The 22,580-nt window shown below is 37.3% G+C and overlaps 1 protein-coding gene across 11 annotated transcripts in view; it reads right to left on the reverse strand.

Moving 5' to 3' along the window:
• Positions 1-22,580, reverse strand: part of CAB39L (calcium binding protein 39 like) — a 117,886-nt gene that overhangs the window by 15,504 nt on the left and 79,802 nt on the right. For all 11 annotated transcript variants that reach the window (XM_046664924.1, XM_046664922.1, XM_046664925.1 and 8 more), the window contains one exon: positions 5,309-5,427. In XM_046664924.1, coding sequence (XP_046520880.1) covers positions 5,309-5,427 — 119 coding nt within the window. The remainder of the gene's footprint in view (positions 1-5,308; positions 5,428-22,580) is intronic.

The raw sequence follows: 22,580 nt of genomic DNA on the forward strand, positions 1-22,580 counted from the left end.
AGAAATTTATGATTTTAATATCAGACTTCTGGAACACCTTCCATTGACCATGATTCTTTACAGATCACTGAGAGGAGTTTGCTTAGTGAGCTCATCCCCAAGCTCTCTCAGTGCCCTGGAATGTTGCTTGTCTGGGCCAGGAGAAAAGTTCGTTTAAGAGAAAGTCTTTACTTAAAATCTTTTCATAAAATGTGGGCTCCAAATCCTTTATACTATGTTTTGAATCCCATATCCAGATGATTCTCTTTGATGGATAAGTATCAATTTATTTCTATCTTAAACAGGCTTTATGGTTAGACTTAGGTTCAATACAGCACATTACCATCATATTCCTGAATAACAGCATTGTTTGATGTGTGAATGCACCAAGCAAGTTACGTCCTAAGTTTTTAAGGAACTTTACAAGAGATAATTCAGTAAAAATGCTAACCTTTAAGAAAGGGCTAACTCTCTAGCATTTCAATGTAAGCTAGAAATAGTGACACATAAAGTGGATTCTGGTGCAATTGTCCCACTTAGGGCTTCTTGTTGTCTACCCTGTCCTCAGGGTTTTCTAGAATTCCCTCTCCCTTCACATCTGAACTGTCCTCAAATCTTATTAAGGATCTATTAATGGAAAAAAACATGGGATTTATAAACAGATCTGGACTGAAAACTTGGCTCTGTCACTTATTAGCTACATAACCTTTGAGCAACAGCCTTATTCTCTCTAAGGTTTAATTTCTTCATCTGTAAAATGGTAAGAAGGCTTACAAACTTAGTTTAAAATGGTAAAAAAGCCTTCAAACTTAGTTTGTAGCCTTACAAACTAAATATTAACTTTTCAGAAGAAATGGGAAGATATTTTATAAAACTTTCCAAATGAGCCAGATTTGAGGGAGTTACCCTTAAAATAAACAATTCATATTTTTCTATTGTGTGTTATAATTACATGAAAATAGAGTCTTAGAATAGAAATATGTATATTAAGAAAGTGGCTTTTTAATTAAAGAATAAAAAATTATTTTCTCTACGTATTAGAAAAATGAATGAAGCTATTTAAGTTTTCTTAAATACAGGAAAAAAGGGCATATAATTATCTATTACAAATTATCCATTAAAATAGTATCACTGGTAAATATAGGTGATTAATAAGTAGAAAGGTTCATATTTCGAATATAAGGAAGATTTCTACTTACATCAATTTAATAGTTTAAGAAACTGAATGACCTGTTGTATCAAATAATTTGTGTAAGAATAGTAACCATTCGAATTCATCACAACATTCACCATTAAACAGGCCATAGACACATTTCCAAATAACTAAAGATTTAACAAAGATACATAAAGATATACTGATAATTCATACTCAGTAAACTTTATATGTAATCCTAATTTTAAAAAAGCCAAGGCTCCACAAATTTTACAGAGTCACATACAAATAAACATAATCCAGCAATAAAAATCCCTTAAAAGAGGTTCCAGTCTTTATACGTATCTCACAAAAATATCAATTTATAACCCACAGCATGACATCTCACACTCCCCTCCCTCCTCTAATTCACTCTGCAGCTACTCTGGAGCCTCCCACCATTAAACCTCCAAAACCCTCTCCTGATGCTGATGGGTTACCTCCCTCCGTTCCTTCCTCCTCATCTCCAAGTCTTGTTTGTGCAAGTGGACATAACCTCTAGCTTACTCTAGTTCCCCTGCCTGGCTTCCAATCACCAGCTCTTTTCTCAACTCGCTCCATTCAAAGAGGGGGAAGGGGCAAACCAGGGACAATCATACATTAATGAATCCTGTGCACAACACAAATGAAAAAGGCTTGCTACAGATCTGCAAATATGTTCCAGCAGTTAAATTATTAATGAATAACAATTAGAATTAGTTGTTTATCTTGTCTCACTATTCTAGAAAGGGAAAATAAAGTTTTTCTCAATGTAAGCTGTCATTCTTTACCAACTTAATTTTAAAAATAAATATCCAATTATGCTGTTAATATCTTCCACAAAGCATATATAATGTATAAGTGTATAAAATGTATATACATTCTCCCATATATAAAAGGAATGAATTTAATTTTAAATTACCCTGAAGCCATACTTTGTAATTTATTGGATTGCCTTTCCTCTTCATTAAACTGAATTTTTAAAACTTAGCAGTACTAATTGTCATATGTTTATAATTTCCTTGGGAAGAAGATATCAAATCCATGTCTTTAGCAGAACCACTTATATCTGGTAAGGCTCTTTGCACAAAATAAACACAAGGCAGTTGTCATTACCAACTGCTATTCAGTGACAGCAGCTACAGGAGGTCCTCCAGACTACCAATCTCCACTCCAAGAATGAAGCTCACAGAGCCGCATGCGCCCCTTCACACAGTGACCCCGCAGTGGAAGATACTGTTCTAGATCACCCACACCACTACTCTTCTGCATCAGCTGACATGATCTCCAGTATATTTTTAGGACAATACATTTCAGCATTCTCAAGGGATCATTTATTTACAAACTAAACTTTAAATGACTATTGATTTATCTTCACTTCCTGAAACACAAATCTGATATGCTTCCTCTCCTAAAACTCTTCAATGGCTCCCCATTTCCCACAGGCTATGTCAAATGCTTAGCTTAACATTTTAGAATCTCCAGAAGTGGGTCCAAATTGATCATTTTGGCCTTATCCACCAATGAAGAGCTGTGCAGATGATATCCCAGTGGGTCCATTAAATCTTGTAGATCCACCTGAGCTGGAAATGTGCGCTTTCCTTTACATTATTATTCTGACACTTATATATGACTTTAATTATATTTGTTTAAAATTGTACATATATTTCAATGTGAACTGTAGCTCTTAAGAGGGAAAGAGACAATAATTTCTTAGAGTAATAATTACTGATTATCATGTGCTAGGTCTGTGCTTTGCAAGCATTATTTCATTGAAGAATCACAACAACCTACTGAAATAATTAGTGTTATTATCTCCATATTGCATTGAGGAAACCAACACTTAAGGAAGTTAGTAACTTGCCTAAGGTCTTATAGCAATTAAGTAGCAGAACCCTGAGTGAAAATACAGGTCTGTGTGACTATGCATAGTCAAGGCATATAATTATATTATTTTAGTGTGAAGATAATATTACAAATTGTATTCTTATTTTACAGATAAGGAAACTGAGGCTTGGAAAGGTGCAGTGACTTGCCAAAGGTCACAGAGCCAAAAAGTGTAAGAGACCAGAAAAAGGATTAAACAGAGAACAAAAAAGAGTTCTTATAAATTAAAAATAGGGTAGCTGAAATGAAAATTCAATAGAGTTGATCTTGAATAGGAGATAAAATTAAGAACATCTTCTGACAAATAAAACAAAAAGACAAAGAAATAGAAAATAGAAGAGATAAGAAATCAATCCCAGAGATTTAACTCTAATCTGAGATCTAGAAAGTGAGAACAAAAAAATGGAAGAGAAGAAATTTTCAAAGAAACGATCTGTGACAGAGAATGTTAGTTGTCCACCGAAACCCACTCTCTTCTTCCTGAGCACTAGACTACATTTCTCAGGTTCCCTTAGGAATTAAGGCGCCAAGTGACTAAGTGCTCTCAAACGGAACATGAGCGGGAGTGACGTGAGCCATTTCCAGGCCTGGCTCATAAATTCTCCCATGTAATTCTGCCTTCCTGTCGGCCGAAGTGGCAACAAAGTGATCTTAGGAACCACGTGTTGAAGGAACCTCAGCTGACCTAGAATATCTGCTCTGCACTGTTACACGAGAAATAAACTTATCTTGTGGTGGACCCACTCCTTTCTGGGGTCTATTTGTTACCAAGTTTAAGGTTTGTTAAAAGTTTAGCCTACCCTAAAAAATTCATGATACAAGTATATTTCCGTTTGCAGAATTGAAAGATACAATTCTCCAGTAAAAACAATATTTTGTGCTAAAAAACAAAATAATCATAGTACACTACTTTGGTCAACAGTGAATAACAATTACATAACCTTAATAATTTTATTGTGATTTTTTTATAAAGTAAAAAATTACGATAAATTATATTGGGAGGATAAGAGGAAGAAATGTGGAGTAACGATAGCGGTGAAAAAACTAAATTATCATCTAGTCTATGAGAAAGTCAAAAGATAGTTTTTAAAATTGGTAAATCAAAAGATTAATATATGGGGCTGGCCCTGTGGCTGAGTGGTTAAGTTCACGCGCTCCGCTGCAGGCGGCCCAGTATTTTGTTGGTTCGAATCCTGGGCGCAGACATGGCACTGCTCATCAGACCACGCTGAGGCAGCATCCCACATGCCACAACTAGAAGGACCCACAACAAAGAATATACAACTACGTACTTGGGGGGCTTTGGGGAGAAAAAGGAAAAAAAATAAAATCTTAAAAAAAAAAAAAGATTAGTATAAGCCCATTATTTGTAATATACAGGTAAACATCAGATGAACAAATAAAAAAGATGAAACTTGTTGTCTTTGGGTAACGGGACTGAGGAATAGAGAAGGAAGAAGCAAAGAGCTGCTGTTCGTTGATAGATCTGATTTTTAAACTACGTGGTATGTATCATTTTCATACAATTGAACGTCGAAAAATGTATGAGAGTGTTTGGAAACTGAACGCAGATGAGATGGACTAGGTACAGAACATCACGCTAGGTTTGAGACGGTAGAGTAGAAGGACAGGGAAGGGGGGAAGAAGACAGTCTGCTCTCCCCAAGTCTTACTACATCCAGATCTCCGGCCTTCAGGAGTTAGAGGCCTCAAAATCTCCACGAAACATTTATAAATGAGCATCCATAAAAAGTAATAACCAGGGATTCTATTCTCTGGCTAGACTTGAGTTTTTTGGCTGTCCTATGGTCCTATATACACACAGTATTATTTACTCTATCCCACGTGGAAGTATATCATCTTGGCAGACGCTAGCCATTGGAAGAACTGTGTGTGCGTGTGTGTGTTTGTGTTTGTTTAATGAAGGGATTCTGCCTCATGCAAACAGGAAAAGGGTAACTGGGCAGCTAGGAACAGGGCAGATTGGGAAACACAAGCAATAAAATAGGAAGAGACAGAAATAAGAGGAAGGCAGAGGAAAGAGAGACAGTAAATGGAAGGAACTTTATTTAGAAACATGATGCAAAGAAAGGATTTTGCTGCAGCTGAAGTAATCAAGGAGACATGGATTGGAAGGTTGACCTCAAGCACGGCAAATACCTTTACTGTGATTACAAAAGAGAACCCATCAGATCTCAAATGAGGCTAACGCTATATACTTTTAACAATTATTCTAAACTCTAACCTACTTTAAAGGAAACCATGCACCTACCCTTTGAGGAGCATAAAGAGGATATGAGGATGAGCACTAATGTACTCTACGGTAGGACTCCGAGTGCCTATCTGTCTTCTCAGGATGTTGTTAAATATCTGGGTCACATCTTTTTTTCCCTGTTAAAAAAACAAACAACCATTAAACTGTACACTTTAAATGGGTGAATTGTATGGCATGTGAATTATATCTCAAAAGCTGTTTATACACACACACACACAAACAGAAATAGCACTGTCCTTTATAACATGCAAAAACATTAATTTACTCTTTATTTATCTTTAATTAGCTGTGCTTTCAAACACAGAGTGTACAAAATGGATGCAGCTCCTTTCCACAGGATTTGCACTGTGGGAAATTTAACAATTAGAGGTCTATTTCTCACAGTAGTCCATGAAATGGCACAGAAGAAAATAAAATAGTAGTGAATATGAATTCTTTATTGTTTTTACCTTTTAGCTTTATTTAAGAAGAAAATCATGACTAACTTTTTTAAACATTCATAAAAAAGGAGGGAAAAATAGATGAGAAAACAAAGATTTTAGGAAATGTAGGTTAGACTCAAATGTCTTTTTCTTAGATATACTTCTTGGTAACCTTTTCCCCTCTATCCATTCCCCTTCCACCTCGATGCGTTAAAAAAATGTGAGTTTTCTATCAGGTGGATATATTTGACTTAGCTGATCGTAAGAAATTATATCTAGCCTAGATGAACAGAAGCAACCACTCAGTTCTAGTAGCCTGAGCCAGAGAAACTATAGCCAGTCTTGGATAGGGCTTCTTAGAGTCCTCACATACAAGACTTCCACTCTTCCACACTCTACAACCCGAGGCCAGCCTGCTTCTCCATCTGAAGCTCCAGATTGAACAGGAGTTTATTAAACAGAAAATAAGGACAAGAATGACATTCCATTCTCAATTATTATGGTCCTGATTCTGGTCTTTATCTCTTAACTGAACTATTAAAAAGCGTCATCCAGCTATATCTTCCATTTCAAAGCATCCTTCAGTCTGCAGAGTGAGCTAGCTAGAAATGCAAATCCGACCATGCCATTCTCCTCTCTTAAGCTCTTCAACATCTCCCTTTTGCTTAGAAAAAAGCTAAGGCCTTCCACGACCTGGCCCTTGCCTACTTCTCCAGCCTCATCAGCTACCTCAAACTTTCCAATTGCTACTTTAAGTTCTATTAATACCAAATTGCTGTACTACATACACTTACACACAATCTTTCATGCTTCTATACCTTTGTTTATACTCTTCCATTTGTCCTGAATGCTTTCCCTTCCTTCCTTTTTCTAGCTAATTCTTAGTCATTCTTTACGATTCAATTCAGAAGTATTTGCCTCTAGTGTAAGTGCCCCTCTCTGTATGGCAATATCCTTTGCCTACATTGATCAGTACCCCTACCTCCACTTTTACCACCATCACAGCAGCAAACATTTATTAAGTACTTACTCTGTGCCAGACATTTATGCTAAGAGCTTTATGTGTATTGTCCAATCCTCACAACAGCCTTATAATGTACATATTATAAGTAAGGAAATCAAGAACTAGCAAGGTTATTTTACCCAGACAGAACGTGGGAGAGCCAGGACTCCAAACCAAGTTGACGCAGTCCAGAGTCTGGGTTCTTAGCCATCATACTAAACTGATTTCAACACTGAACATAGTCTATCAAAATGAATGAGTTTCATCTAACCTCCTCATTGTACTCTCAGCTCTCAAGGACACAGGCCACATTTCAATGCTCATATTAGGGCCCAGTATATACCAGGCATTAGATATTTATTGGACTAATTTACGAGTTTAGAGGTATAGCCATCCATAAATCCTTTATCACAAACATAGGCCATTGATCTCTCTTATCTATTAATGTGGGACTTTTTTTTTTTTAAAGATTGGCACCTGAGCTAACAACTGTCACCAATCTTCTTTTTTTTCCTGTTTTTTCTTCCCAAATCCCCCCAGTACATAGTTCTATATTTTAGTTGTGGGTCCTTCTAGTTGTGCTACGTGGGATGCTGCCTCAATGTGGCCTGATGAGCTGTGCCATGTCCACGCCCAGGATCCGAATCAGCGAAACCTGGGCCGCCATAGTGGAGTGCGCGAACCCAACCACTCAGCCACGGGGCCGGCCCCAGGATTTCTTTCTCTTCTAAGGTTGAATAATATTGGTGTGTGCTTGTGTGTATGTGTGTGTGTATGTGTGTATATATATATATATACACATACATATACACATTTACTTTATCCATTCATCTGTTGACAGACACGTAGGCTGTTTCCATACCTTGGCTATTGTGAATAATGCTGCAATGAACGTGAACATGGGAGTACTGGTATCGCTTCAAGATAATGATTTCATTTCCTTTGGGTATATACCCAGACATGATACTGCTGAATAATTATGGTAGTTCTGTTTTTAATTTCTTGAGGAATCTCCATACTGTTTTCTATAGTGGTTGTACCAGCTTACATTCCCACCAATAGTATACAAGGGTTCCTGTTCCCCCACATCCTTCCCAGCATTTGTTATGTCTTTTCTTTTTGATAGCCATTCTAACAGGTGTGAGGTAATATCTCATTGTGGTTTTAATTTGCATTTCTCTGATGATTACTGATGTTGAGTACTTTTTCATGTATCTGTTTGCCATTTGAATGCCTTCTTTGGAAAAATGTCTATTCAGGTCCTTTACCCATTTTCTAATTGTGTTATTTGGTTATTTGCTACTGAGTTGTATGAGTTCTTTGCACATTTTAGATATTAACCCCTCATCACGATACGTGGTTTGCAAAAATATTCTCTTCTATTCCATAGGTTGCCTTTTCATTTTGTTGATGGTTTCCTTTACCGTGCAGCTTCCTTGTTTCATGTAGTCCCACTTGTTTACTTTTGCTTTTGTTGCCTTTGCTTTTGGTGTCAAATCCAAAAAAATCATTGCCAAGACCAATGTCTAGGACCTTACTCTCTGTTTTCTTCTAGAATTTTATGGTTTCAGGTCATATGTTTAAGTCTTAATCTATTCTGAGTTTATTTTTGTGCATAGTGTAAGATAGGGGTCCAATTTCATTCTTTTGTATGTGGATATCCAGTCTTCCCAACACCAATTATTGAAGAGACTATCCTTTCCTTATTTTATATTCTTAGCTCCTCTGTTGAAAATTAATTGACCATATATACATGGGTTTATTTCTAGGTTTATATTTTGTTCCAATGATCTATGTATCTGTTTTTATGCCAGTACCATACTTTTCTAATAACTTTGTAAAATAGTTGGAAATCAGGAAGTGCTATGCCTCCAGCTCTGTTCATTCTCAAGATTGATTTGGTTATTCAGGGTCTTTTGTGGTTCCACACAAATTTTAGGGTTGTTTTTTCTATTTCTGTGAAAAATGTCATTGAAATTTTGATAGCGATTGCAATGAAGCTGTAGATCACTTTGGGTAGCACTGACATTTTAACATTAATAATAATTCTAATCGGTGAACACAGAGTTATCTTTCCATTTATTTGTGTCTTTTTCAATTTCTTTCAGCAATGTTTTATAGTTTTCAGTGTACAGATCTTTCACCTCCTTGGTTAAATTTATTCCTAAATATTTTGTTCTTTTCGATGCTACTGTAAATAGAATTGTTTTCTTAATTTCTCTGATTGTTCATTGTTAGTGTATAGAAACAAAACTAAGTTTTGTATATTGATTTTCTATCTGTGACTTTACTGAATTCATTTATTAGTTCTAACAGTTTTTTGGTGGAGTCTTTAGGATTTTCTCTATATAACATTACATCACCTGCAAATAGGGCAGTTTTATTTCTTCCTTTCCTATTGGATACCTTTTATCTCTTTTTCTTGTCTAACTGCTGTAGCTAGAACTTCCAGTAGTATGTTGGGTAAGTGGTGAGACTTGGCATTCTTGTCTTGTTCTTGGTCTTAGAGGAAAAGTTTCCAGCTTTTCACCATTGAGTATGTGTTAGCTGTGGGAGTATCATATATAGCATTTATCATGCTGAGGTACAGTCTTTGCATACCAAATTTGTTCAGAGTTTTTATCATAAAAGGATGTTGAATTTTATTAATAAGCTTTTTCTGCATCTACTGAAATGATCATATGATTTTTATCCTTAATTTTGTTAACATTTTGTGGTGTATCACATTGCCTGATTGAACCATCCTTGCATCTCAGATATAAGTCCCACTTGATCATGGTGTGTGATCTTTTTAATGTACTGTTGACTTTGCTTTGTTAATATTTTGTTGAGGATTTCTGCATATATGTTCATCAGGAATATGGGCCTATGATTTTCTTTTATTGTAGTGTCCTTGTCTGGCTTTGGTATCAAGATAATGCTAACATCATAAAATAAGTTTGGAAGTGTTCCTCCTTTTCTATTTTTGAAAGAGTGTGAGAAGGACTGGTATCAATTCCTTTAAATGTTTGGTGAATTCACCAGTGATGCCATCCACTCTTGGACTTTCCTTTGTTGGGAAGTTTTTGATTACTAATTCAATCTCCTTATTAGTAATTGATCTGTTCAGATTTTCTATTTCTTTCTTTTTTTTTTTTTTTTGAGGAAGATTAGCCCTGAGCTGACTACTGCCAATCCTCTTTTTGTTGAGGAACACTGGCCCTGAGCTAACATCCATGCCCATCTTCCTCTACTTTATAAGTGGGAGGCCTACCATAGCATGGCTTTTGCCAAGTGGTGCCATGTCCACACCCGGGATCCAAACCGGTGAACCCCGGGCCGCCAAGAAGTGGAATGTGCGAACTTAACTGCTGTGCCACCAGGCCGGCCCCTCTATTTCTTTATGATTCAGTCTTGGTAGGTTTTATGTTTCTAGGAATTTATCCATTTCTTCTAGGCTGTCCAATTTGTTGGCATATAATTGTTCATAGTAGTTTCTCATGATTCTTAGTATTTTTGTGTTATCAATTGTCATCTCTTTTACTTCTGATTTTATTTATGTGAGTCTCCTCTCTTTTTTTCTTAGTTAGTCTAGCTAAAGGCCTGTCAATTTTGTTTGTCTTTTCAAAAAACCAGCTCTTAGTTTCACTGGGCTTTGCTATTGTCTTTCTAGTCTCTATTTCATTTATTTCTGCTCTGATCTTTGTTGTCTCCTTCCTTCTACTAACTCTGGGCTTAGTTTGTTCTTCTTTTTCTAGTTCCTTAAGGTGTAAAGTTAGGTTGTTTATTTGAGATCTTTTTTTTTTATTGAGTTATTGATAGGTTACAATCTTGCGAAATTTCAATTGTACATTAACGTTTGTCAGTCATGTTGTAGGTGCACCACTTCACCTTTAGTGCCCACCCCCCACCCCACCTTTCCCCTGGTATCCACTAAACTCTTCTTAGTCCATAATTTTAAATTCCTCATATGAGTGGAGTCATACACAGGTTATCTTTCTCGCTGGCTTATTTCACTTAACATAATTCTCTCAAGGTCCATCCATGTTATTGCAAATGGAATGATTTTGTTCTGTTTTGCAGCTGAGTAGTATTCCATTGTATATATGTACCACATCTTCTTTATCCATTCGTCTGTTGGTGGACACTTAGGTTGCTTCCACATCTTGGCTATTGTAAACAGTGCTGCAATAAACACTGGGGTGCATAGGACTTTTGGGATTGCTGACTTCAGGCTCTTTGGATAAATACCCAGTAGTGGGATGGCTGGATCGTATGGTAGTTCTATTCTTAATTTTTTGAGGAATCTCCATACTGTTTTCCATAGTGGCTGCACCAGTTTGCACTCCCACCAGCAGTGTATGAGGGTTCCTTTTTCTCCGCAACCTCTCCAACATTTGTTGCTATTAGTTTTAGATATTTTTGTCATTCTAACGGGTGTAAGGTGATATCTTAGTGTAGTTTTGATTTGCATTTCCCTGATGATCAGCGATGATGAGCATCTTTTCGTGTGCCTATTGGCCATCAGTATATCTTCTTTGGAGAAATGTCTGTTCATGTCTCCAGCCCATTTTTTGATTGGGTTGTTTGATGTTTTGTTGTTGAGTTGCGAGAGTTCTTTATCTATTATGGATATTAAGCCTTTGTCAGATATATGACTTGCAAATATTTTTTCCCAGTTAGTGGGTTGTTTTTTTGTTTCAATCCTGTTTTCATTTGCCTTGAAGAAGCTCTTTAATCTGATGAAGTCCCATTTGTTTATTCTTTCTATTGTTTCCCTTCTCTGAGAAGGCATGGTGTCCGAAAAGATCCTTTTAATACTGATGTCAAAGAGTGTACTGCCTATGTTTTCTTCCAGAAGCTTATGGTTTCAGGTCTCACCTTTAGGTCTTTGATCCATTTTGAGTTTATTTTGGTGAACGGTGAAAAAGAATGGTCAATTTTCATTCTTTTACATGTGGCTTTCCAGTTTTCCCAGCACCATTTGTTGAAAAGACTTTCTTTTCTCCATTGTATGCCCTCAGCTCCTTTGTCAAAGATAAGCTGTCCATAGATGTGTGGTTTTATTTCTGGGCTTTCAATTCTGTTCCATTGATCTGTGCACCTGTTTTTGTACCAGTACCATGCTGTTTTGATTATGGTAGCTTTGTAGTATGTTTTGAAGTCAGGGATTGTGATGCCTCCCGTTTTGTTCTTTTTTCTCAGGATTGCTTTAGCAATTCGGGGTCTTTTGTTGCCCCATATGAATTTTAGGATTCTTTGTTCTAATTCTGTAAAGAATGTCATTGGGATTCTGATTGGGATGGCATTGAATCTGTAGATTGCTTTAGGTAGAACAGACATTTTTAACTATGTTTATTCTTCCAATCCATGTACATGGAATGTCTTTCCATCTCCTTATGTCGTCATCCAATTCTCTCAGAAAGGCCTTGTAATTTTCATTATATAGGTCCTTCACTTCCTTAGTTAAATTTACCCCAAGGTATTTTATTCTTTTTGTTGCGATTGTGAATGGTATTGTATTCTTGAGTTCTTTTTCTGTTGGTTCATTACTGGAGTACAGAAATGATACTGATTTATGCAAATTGATTTTATACCCTGCAACTTTGCTGTAGTTGTTGATTACTTCTAACAGTTTTCCAATAGATTCTTTGGGGTTTTCTATATATAGGACCATGTTGTCTGCAAACAGCGAGAGTTTCACCTCTTCCCTCCCTATTTGGATTCCTTTTATTCCTTTTTCTTGCCTGATTGCTCTGGCCAGGACCTCCAGTACTATGTTAAATAAGAGTGGTGATAGAGGGCATCTTTGACTCGTTCCTGTTTTCAGGGGGATGGCGTTCAGTTTTTGCCCATTGAGTATGATGTTGGCTATGGGTTTGTCGTATATGGCCTTTATTATGTCGAGATAGTTTCCTTCTATGCCCATTTTGTTCAGAGTTTTTTATCATAAATGGCTGTTGGATCTTGTCAAATGCCTTCTCTGCATCTATGGAGATGATCGTGTGGTTTTTATTCCTCAGTTTGTTGATGTGGTGTATCACGTTGATTGATTTGCGGATGTTGAACCATCCCTGTGTCCCTGGTATGAATCCCACCTGATCATGATGTATGATTCTTTTAATGAACTGCTGAATTCTGGTTGCCAAAATTTTGTTTAGAATTTTTGCATCTATGTTCATCAGTGATATTGGCCTGTAGTTCTCTTTTTTCATGGTGTCCTTGTCAGGTTTTGGTATCAGCCTGATGTTGGCCTCACAGAATGTGTTAGGAAGTGTTCCATCTTCCCTAATTTTTTGGAATAGCTTGAAAAGGATAGGTATTAAATCCTTTCTGAAAGTTTGGTAGAATTCCCCAGGAAAGCCATTTGGTCCTGGGGTTTTATTCTTTGGGATGTTTTTGATTGCTGTTTCAATCTCTTTCCTTGTGATTGGTCTGTTCAAATTGTCTGCCTCTTCTTGAGTGAGCTTTGGGAGATTGTAGGAGTCCAAGAATTTATCCATTTCCTCTAGGTTATCCATTCTGTTGGCATATAGTTTTTTGTAGTATTCTCTTATAATCTGTTGTCTTTCTGCAGAGTCTGTTGTTATTTCTCCTCGCTCATTTCTGATTTTGTTTATTTGAGCTTTCCCCCTTCTTTTCTTTGTAAGTCTGGCTAGTGGTTTGTTAATTTTATTTATCTTCTCAAAAAACCAGCTCTTTGTCTCATTGATCCTTTCTCCTGCCTTTTTCGTTTCAATAGTATTTATTTCTGCTCTGATTTTTATTATTTCTCTCCTTCTGCTGACTTTGGGCTTCATTTGTTCTTTTTTCTCTAGTTCAGGTAGGTGTGCTTTAAGGTTACTTATTTGGGATTTTTCTTGTTTGTTAAGATGTGCCTGTATTGCGATGAATTTTCCTCTTAATACAGCTTTTGCTGTATCCCATATGAGTTGGTATGGCATGCTATCATTTTCATTTGTTTCCAGGTATTTTTTGATTTCTTCTTTAATTTCTTCAATGATCCATTGCTTGTCCAGTAGTGTATTGTTTAGTCTCCATATCTTTGTGCCTTTCTCAGCTTTTATTTTGTAATTAATTTCTAGCCTTATAGCACTATGATCTGAGAAGATGCTTGTTATTATTTCAATTTTTTTAAATTTGTAGAAGCTTGCCTTGTTTCCCAACATATGGTCTATCCTAGAGAATGTTCCATGTGCACTTGAGAAGAATGTGTATTCAGCTCTTTCAGGGTGGAGTGATCTATATATGTCTATTAAGTCCAATTGTTTTAGTTTTTCATTTAGCTCCACTATTTCCTTGTTGATTTTCTGTCTGGATGGAGATCTTTTTTCTTAATGTAGGCATTTACCACTAAAAACTTTCCTCTTAAAACTGCCTTTGCCACATCCCATAAGTTTCAGGATGTTCTGTTTCCAATTTCCTTTCTCTCAAGATAGTTTTTGATTTGATTTTTTTCTTGCTCCATTGGTTGTTTTGGAGAATTTTTTAAATCTCCACGTTTGTGAATTTTCTAGTTTTCCTCTTATAATTGACTTCTAGTTTCACACCACTGTGGTCAGAAAATTTATTAAATTTATTAAGACTACTGCCATTTTGGTAATTGTTTGCTGGCTGTTTGGCAGTTCCTTTCTTCCTCTCTTCCTTTATGATATGATGATTTTTGTAGTGCTATGCTTGGATTCCTTTCTCTTTTGTGTATCTACTATAGGTTTTTGCTTTGTGGCTACCATGAGGCTTACAATAAAACATCTCATATTTATAATAGTCTAATTTAAGCCAATAACAACTTACCTTTGAACTCATATAAAAAGTTTACTTTTCTACATTCTCTCCTCCAATATTTTGTTTTGATGTCACAATTTACATTTTTATATTGTATATCCATTAATAAATTATTGTAGTTATGGTTACTTTTAATACTTTTGTCCTTTTTTTGTTTTTGTTTTTGAGGAAGATTAGCCCTGAGCTAACATCTGCTGCCAATCCCCCTCTTTTTGCTGAGCAAGACTGGCCCTGAACTAACATCCATGCCCATCTTCTTCTACTTTATATGTGGGATGCCTGCCACAGCATGGCTTCACAAGTGGTGCATTGATCTACACCTGAGATCTGAACCGGCCAACCCCAGGCTGCTGAAGTGGAATGTGCAAACTTAACCGCTGCACCACCAGGTTGGCCCTGCTTTTGTCCTTTAATCTTTTTTTTTTTTTAAAGAGCTGGTGGACTTTATTTTTATTTAAGTATTTTTTTAAGGTATGCTTTTTGGTGAGGAAGATTGGCCCTGAACTAATATCTGTTACCAATCTACCTCTTTTTTTCTTTTCTCCCTAAAGCCCCAGTACATAGTCGTATATCCCAATTGTAAGTCCTTCTAGTTCTTCTACATGAAATGCTGCCACAGCACAGCTTGATGAATGCTGTGTAGGTCCATGCCCAGGATCTGAACTGGCCAACCCAGGGCCACCAAAGTGTAGTATACCAACTTAGCCACTATACCACCAGGCCAGCCCCCTGTCCTTTAACCTCTCTACTAGAGTTTTAAGTGATTTACCCACCACCATTACAATATTAGAGTATTCTAAATTTAACTACATATTTACCTTTACAAGAGAGTTTTCATAGGTTTTCATGTTACTAATTAGCATCCTTTTGTTTCAGCTTGAAGAGCTCCCATTAACATTTCTTGTAAGGCCAATCTAGTGATGATTAACTCCTTCAGCTTTTCTTTGCCTAGGAAACTATCTCTCCTTCAGTTCTGAAGGACAGCCTTGCTGGGTATAGTATTCTTGATCAGAAGTGTTTTTCTTTCAACACTTTGCATATATTATCCCACTCCCTTCTGGTCTCTAAGATTTCTGCTGAAAAATCTACTTCCAGTCTTATGGAGATTCCTTTGTATGGAACAAATTGGTTTTTTCTTGCTGTTTTTAAGATTCTCTCTCTAACATGTAACAATTTAATTATAACATGTCTTGGTGTGGGTCTGTTTAGATTCATCTTATTTGGCACTCCATGGGTTTTCTGGATCTGGATGTCTCTTTCTTTCCACAGATTAGGGAAGCTTGCAGTCATTATCTCTTTGAATAAGCTTTCTGCCCCTTTCTTTCTCTCTTCTCCTTCTGGGACCCCTATCATGCATATCCTGGTCTGCTTGATGGTATTCCTTAAGTCTCTTAAGCTATCTCCACTTTCCCATTCCTTTTTCTTCTTGCTTATCTGATTCATGAATTTCACTGTCCTGTTTTTGAGTTTGCTGATCCTTTCTTCCATTTGATCTAGTCTGCTGTTAAACTCCTCTACTGAATTTTTCAGTTCAGTTATTCTATTCTTCAGTTCTATGACAGTCCTTTTAAATATTTTCTATCTCTTTGCTGAAATTCTCATGTAGTTATTATGTATTGCATTAGTAAGCATCCTTATGACCATTATTTTGAACTCTATCAGGTAAACCACTTATCTCCATTTCATTAAATTGGTTTCTAGAGATTTATTTTGTTCTTTTGTTTGGAAGATATTTCCTTGTTTATTCATTTTCCTTGACTCTGTGTACATTAGATAAAACAGCCACCTCTCCCAATCTTGACAGACTGGTCTCTTGTAGGAGATGAATTTTGTCAATCAGCCTGGCCCGAATCAAATTTCATGATTGCCCAAGCTGCCAAGCTGTTCTTAGTGGCTCACAGAAGTTTAGGGTGTGCCAAGACCCATCAGTGTCCCAAAGAGGAAGACTACATTCAGCACCTACATGCAGTCTGATTAGAAGCTGGACCCTCAGGCAGCAGTTGGGAAAGTATGCAGCCAAATTCCTTCCAAGGAAAAACTGGGAGATAGGCTTTTCTGCCTGCTCCCTCTTCACTAAGCCTGGGTATATAGCTGTGGGGGACACTCCTGCACTCATTAAAAAACTGCTTCTGTCTTTCCTACAGTATTATGGGACTCATGAATGGAAGTCTCATTGGCTATCAGAGCTAGGTGATTTGGCGGCCCATCCCTCAAGTGGCAGCCATAAAAATTGGGGTGCTAGATGTGTGGACAAGCTCCTTGGAGGGAGATACTGGTGACTTGGTTTTACTGTTGAGCAAGACAGAGGAAGAAGGTAGGGGAAGTGCTCATCAGCTCTTTTGGGCTCTTGGGAGGATCACAGTCAGCAACTAGATGCATGCTAATTAAAAAATGGACCCTCAGGCAGCAGCTTGTAAAGTATGCACTCAAACCCTTTCCAGGGAAAGACTAGAAGATGGACATTTTTGCCTGCTGCCTCTCTGCTGGCTCTGGAGAGAGCTGCAACGAGTGCTTACGTGCCTATTAACAACAGCTTCTTTGTTTGCTACCGTCCTGTGGGACTCATGAATGCAAGTCCTGTTAGCTTTCACAGATAGGGGATTTAAGGGCTCACTCTTCAGTTGGCAGCTTAAAAGCTGGGGCACTAGATATGTGGTCCAAGCTCTTTGCCCCTCAATAAGAAGCTGGGAGTTGGGGGTTGCCTCCCAATTGTATAGCACTGTGCTGGCAGTAGAGTTTATGGCAAGAGTGCTTCTCAGCCCTTCCTACCCGTTTGATGTTGGGTATTTTCTCAGTCACGCAATGAGTGGGAGTCACTCAGCTACTTTCTGGATTTATCTCAAAGGGAATTGCTCCCTGTGTAGCTGTATATCCAGTATGACCACAGGAGGAGGGAAATTCATGATTCTTCTATGTTGCTATCCTGGTGCAGAGTCCCAGGAATTTTTTAAATGATAAAATTCAATGATAGTTCTCATATATTGTTGCTAAGAATATAAAGCAACCTAATAATACCTAGAATCCCATTTTGGGAAATTTAGCCTGAGGAAATAATCCTAAATAATAATCTTAACACAGAAAAAATAGTTTCAGGCACAGAGATCTTTATCAAAGCTGTGATAATAAAGAGTTAGAAACAATCAATATATCTAGAGTTAGGCATGATTAAATAAATTATGGTATATCTAACTGGCAGAAATAAGAAACTGGAACATCAAAATGTTGGCAATAATTAAATATAAGAACTTCTATAGCTATCCATTGCTTTCACTTCATTTCAAAGAAAGAAATAAAAAGAGAGGTGGAAATAAGGGAGGAAGAGAGAGTAGGAAATAGTAGAGAAGGAAGGAAATGGAGCCAGAGAGGAAGAAAGAAGTAAATTTAGGGAGAAGGGAGACAGAGAGATAAAGAACAGGTAAACAGGGAAGTAAATTATATCTTCCTTTAAGAAAAGACACTCAGCAAAATCCAAATTTTAACAGAAAATTAGGAGCTAAATCTTCAACTTAAAAGGATACTTAAGAATTAGTTGCTCTCATAATTTTAAAATACTAAAATATGTTAATACTACATGAATTTCATTTGTACGGATGTTAAAGAATAAATTTGCTGTACAACAGAGGTAGAGCTGTAAATACAGATGAATTTTGACATGAAAGAAGTGGTCTGTTTTGTTCAAACCTTTCCACACTCTAAAGTGTAATACTGTAGAATAAATATCAATCCTCTTTGAAATGTCACAAGAGCATGTTTTTCATACTTCTCAGTAAAATGCCACAGAACATTTCCATACAGCATTCCAGTGAACAGTAGAAATGAAGCTCCACAGAACTCTATCCAACTTTTACCCAGAGGAAAACATTCTTCTGGTTCATTAGCAAATGTGTGCAAAGGCAAAGGAAGACCCCTGTGGATAACAAAAACAAGGTCTGCTACCAGGGGCAGCTTCCCAAAACCTAAACTGAGGAAAGGATCCAAATGAAAAGGATTCGAGAAAGTTTAGACAAGTACAAGATGATGAACGATGGTCTCTACATTACATGTAACCTTTGTAAACAGCCATTCATCACACTATATCTAACTGGAGTAAAACCTTAACTACTCAAAACCAGTCTTCTGCAACCCTCAGGCTTCCAGATCTCAAGCTCTGGATCTAGAAGTGGCCAGAAGAAAGAAAGAAGAAAAAAACCCTAAAAGCATCTTTGATGATAATGAAGCAACATCTAAAAATGATCAAAAATGTTTGAAATTAGCCAGTAATTCTAAGATTACATATAATGTAACCGATCAGATCTCAAACTTGAAGAAGAACTTTTATTAGCTGGCAAATTCAAAAAGGTCAGCCCTCCTATGAGATGCTCAACCATTACTTGCTGGACGAAGGATATATATGGAAGTACAAATTGGAATCAAACAAGAAAAGAGAAAGAGGGAAGAAAGAAGTGACGAACAGTAGTCACAGCAATTAGAAGTAACTGCTGATAAAGAGCATCCCTCACTGACAGCAGAAGTGAGAAACAGCAAATGAGAGAGTATAAGAGGGCAAGAATTGGAAAAGAAAACACCCACTTTAAAATTGCTGCCACTGACTTGTATACAGAATACATAAAGAATTCTCAAAATTCAACAACCAGGGGCTGGCCTGGTGGCGCAGCAGTTAAGTTGGCATGTTCCGCTTCTTGGCAGCCCGCGGTTTGCCAGTTCGGATCCCGGGTGCGGACATGGCACAACTTGGCATGCCATGCTGTGGTAGGTGTCCCACATATAAAGTAGAGGAAGATGGGCATGGATGTTAGCTCAGGGCCAGGCTTCCTCAGCAAAAAGAGGAGGACTGGCAGTAGTTAGCTCAGGGCTAAACTTCCTCAAAAAAAAAAAAAAAACCCCAAAACCACAATAAGATACCACTAACACTTATTAGAATGGCTAAAATTAAAAAACCAAAGCCAAAACAAACGAAAAACCCAACACTATCCAACAATCCTACTCTTAGGATTTATAGGAGTTTTCTAAGTGAAATGAAAAACTGACATTCACACACACACAAACTTTAAATGGTTACAGAGGTTTTATTTGTAATTGCTAAAAACTGGAAATTCCCCAAATATCCCTCAACTGGGGAATGGATAAATGATCTGTGGTACATCTATGCAATGGAATACTACTCAGCAATAAAAAGGAGCAAACTCCTGATACATGGCAACAACATGGATGAATCTCAAACACATTATACTAAGTGAAAGAAGCCAGACTCAAAAGGCTAGATTCTGGGTGATTCCATTTACACATTTGCAAAGGCAAAAATACAGGAATAGAGGATAGATCAGTGGTTGCCAGAAGCTAGGGGCAGGAAAAGGAGCTGATTACAAAGGGGCATGGGAGAATTTTGGGAGGTGATGGAATTGTTCTATATCACAGAACCGTGCACTAAAAAGGGAGAATGTTACTATTTGTAAATTATACCTTAATTTAAAAAAATGAAAGTTAATTGTAGCCACTGAAGTTATAGAGTTCTCTACTGTGCTCCTGTGTTTTGGCTTGGGGGTGGGAGCAGGGAGAGTTGAGGCTGGGTAGGGCAAATGTTTGTACTGAACTTCAGTAGCAGAGCTGGATAGGCAGAGCAGTCTGGCGGGGTTGGGGGGTGGGGTGGGGGAATTCACTGTATGGAGTAGCAAGGACTCTTTCCCAGAGGACTGAAATTCAAACTAAACTAATTTACAGATACTGAGAAAGCTTCAGAGAACCCAAGCACAGGCTAGCTCAGAATTAATTGCTCTCAAAAACTTTTAAGCTCTAGAATCCTGCAGAAACAGTCTGGTCCTGCTTCGGTCAGATGTCCACTGCTGGGCCAGTCAGCTGTGTGTTGGGCAGTGCATCATGTTGCACAAAATGGTTGCTCCCACTGTAATCAAGTAAGTGGGGAAGGAGGGAGCATTCCCCAGAAAGCAGAGGAGGTAGGCAGACAAAATGTTTTGTACATTATACATGGCATAAGCAGTCTTTATCCTTATGGCAGGTTACATTCCTTAAAAAGCATGGTAAGGTCAAACTAAAATGGTCATTGTCTTAATTTTTATAGGGGGAATACAAACAATTAACAGGTTATGCTTCTGATTAAGGACCAAATACCATTTTTAATCACGTATAAATTATATACCTTTATAGGTATAAATGCTTCTAAAGTTTATATTCGTTAGTTTTAAGGAGACAATAGGGTAACAATACCATAAAATTCTATTTAATATGCTACAGTATTTCCCCACTTGAAATTGTACATTCTTTAACTTAATTGCCTAATGACAGGTGCAAAATACATAAACAACCAATCAGAATCAAGACTAAATAGAATCAATGCCTTACACACAAAGTAAGTATTTTAAATTGTTATATGCATGATGTACAGTTAAAGCTTCTATCTTAAGGCTTTATGATTCCTCGTTTTTATAGTAATAAAACCAAAGGTTAAGGACCACTTTAACCAGGGCCAGGAACAGAAAAGGATGCTTAGAGGACAGAAATCTTTGAAAACTTAGGACCACAAAACGGCTTATTGAGAAGCTGACCTTAGAGTGCTTATTTTGCTGATATTTTTAAACATAGCAAGAAATAATCATTAGAAATTAAATTAAAACAACAGAAAGTTTTCTGCTCCTTTGAGCTACTTTCTAATTCAGCCTGAGCAGTTGACTTGGCAACCACCCTAGTTTTGCGAGGCACACCTGCCTTTAAAATGAACGCATCAACTCTTACATGCACTAAATTTTCATCCTTTGATCTCTTATCGCATCGTGTTTCAAAACATCAAAGAATCTAAAGCTGTGTCTTGAATATCAGCCAAACCTCAAAAAACACAGCTCTGAGTTTGATCCTGAGCCCGCAAAATCAGAAGCCTTGCAATCTCAGCCGTAACTCTCTCTTTTTTTAACCTTATAATAATATGCTGAAGTGGTTCTTTTCTGTCAGCAATTTTAAGGCTTAAAGGATTAGATAAAAATTTATGGCTATAAAGTAATGAGATTTTCTTTTTAAACAATCTTGACCCAAATGTCTGTCCCCTAACTAGCCCTTATTCACATACTAGCAGGATCCTCCAATACTTTCCTTACCCCAACGGACCACTTCCCTTTTGATTTCTGAAGGAGAAATGGGTTTGTCACAGATTCCTGAGTCAGTCCCTGCTACCCATTCTAAGCCAACGCCTTGGGGCACCATCACTGCTGTCAGCTCCGGATTTCAAACTCCTGCTTTCAGCTCCTCTCAATGCCTGTCCACTGTCTTGCCTACTGCAACTAGTTATTTTCTCAACACTCTGTTTATCCCAAGTGAAGAAAACAGCTACTTCTCCTACACTCAACATATGCTATTAGTACATAGTTCTTTTACCAAAGGTTTAAGAGTAACAAAGGGTAACTATAGCACAGTGCAGAAAGAACTTAAATTGAATTCTACTTATCACTCTTATTAAAGGTTCCTCAGGATTCCTGATTATCTTTTTCCTCGAGGCCTTTCCTCTGTCATGGTTCTGGAGCCTTCCCTCTCCCTTACTCCAAACCCTACCCCTAACTCTCTTCTATTTCCTACTCCTCACAAACTTAGCCAAAGAGAGGACATTCCTCAAATTTCTGTTACTTTATTCTACAAAGGGAATCTAAGCTCTTTTCTTTCAGTCTTTTCCTTCCAAACACTGCCTAGGGACCTCACCTTTCACAACTAACAAAAGCCCATCTAGGTGTCTTCTAAACAAAAGTTCACTTTTTTTCTCCGTAAGGAATGTTCCATCCTTTTAGGTTATCTGGCAAAAGCTGCCGCCCATCCTGAAAGTAATAGTCTTTCTTTCTTATTATAAAAACATACCAAAAATTTTATAGTCAAATGACTACTGAATTCTTCAAAGAAGCCCCAGGAGAGGCTATTCACTTACTGAAATGCTACTATCATTATGCTTGAATTATTTTCTACACAATTTACTAATTCTTTCAGAAAAGTGGCTTACTGCTGTGCCTCAGGACATCCTCCTTTGGTCCAATTCCCTTACCTCTGCTTCTATCTCTCATTCTCATTCCTACATTCATTTATTCATTCA

The sequence above is a fragment of the Equus quagga genome, chromosome 6 (genome assembly GCF_021613505.1).
Source record: "Equus quagga isolate Etosha38 chromosome 6, UCLA_HA_Equagga_1.0, whole genome shotgun sequence".
Classification (NCBI taxonomy): Eukaryota; Metazoa; Chordata; class Mammalia; order Perissodactyla; family Equidae; genus Equus; species Equus quagga.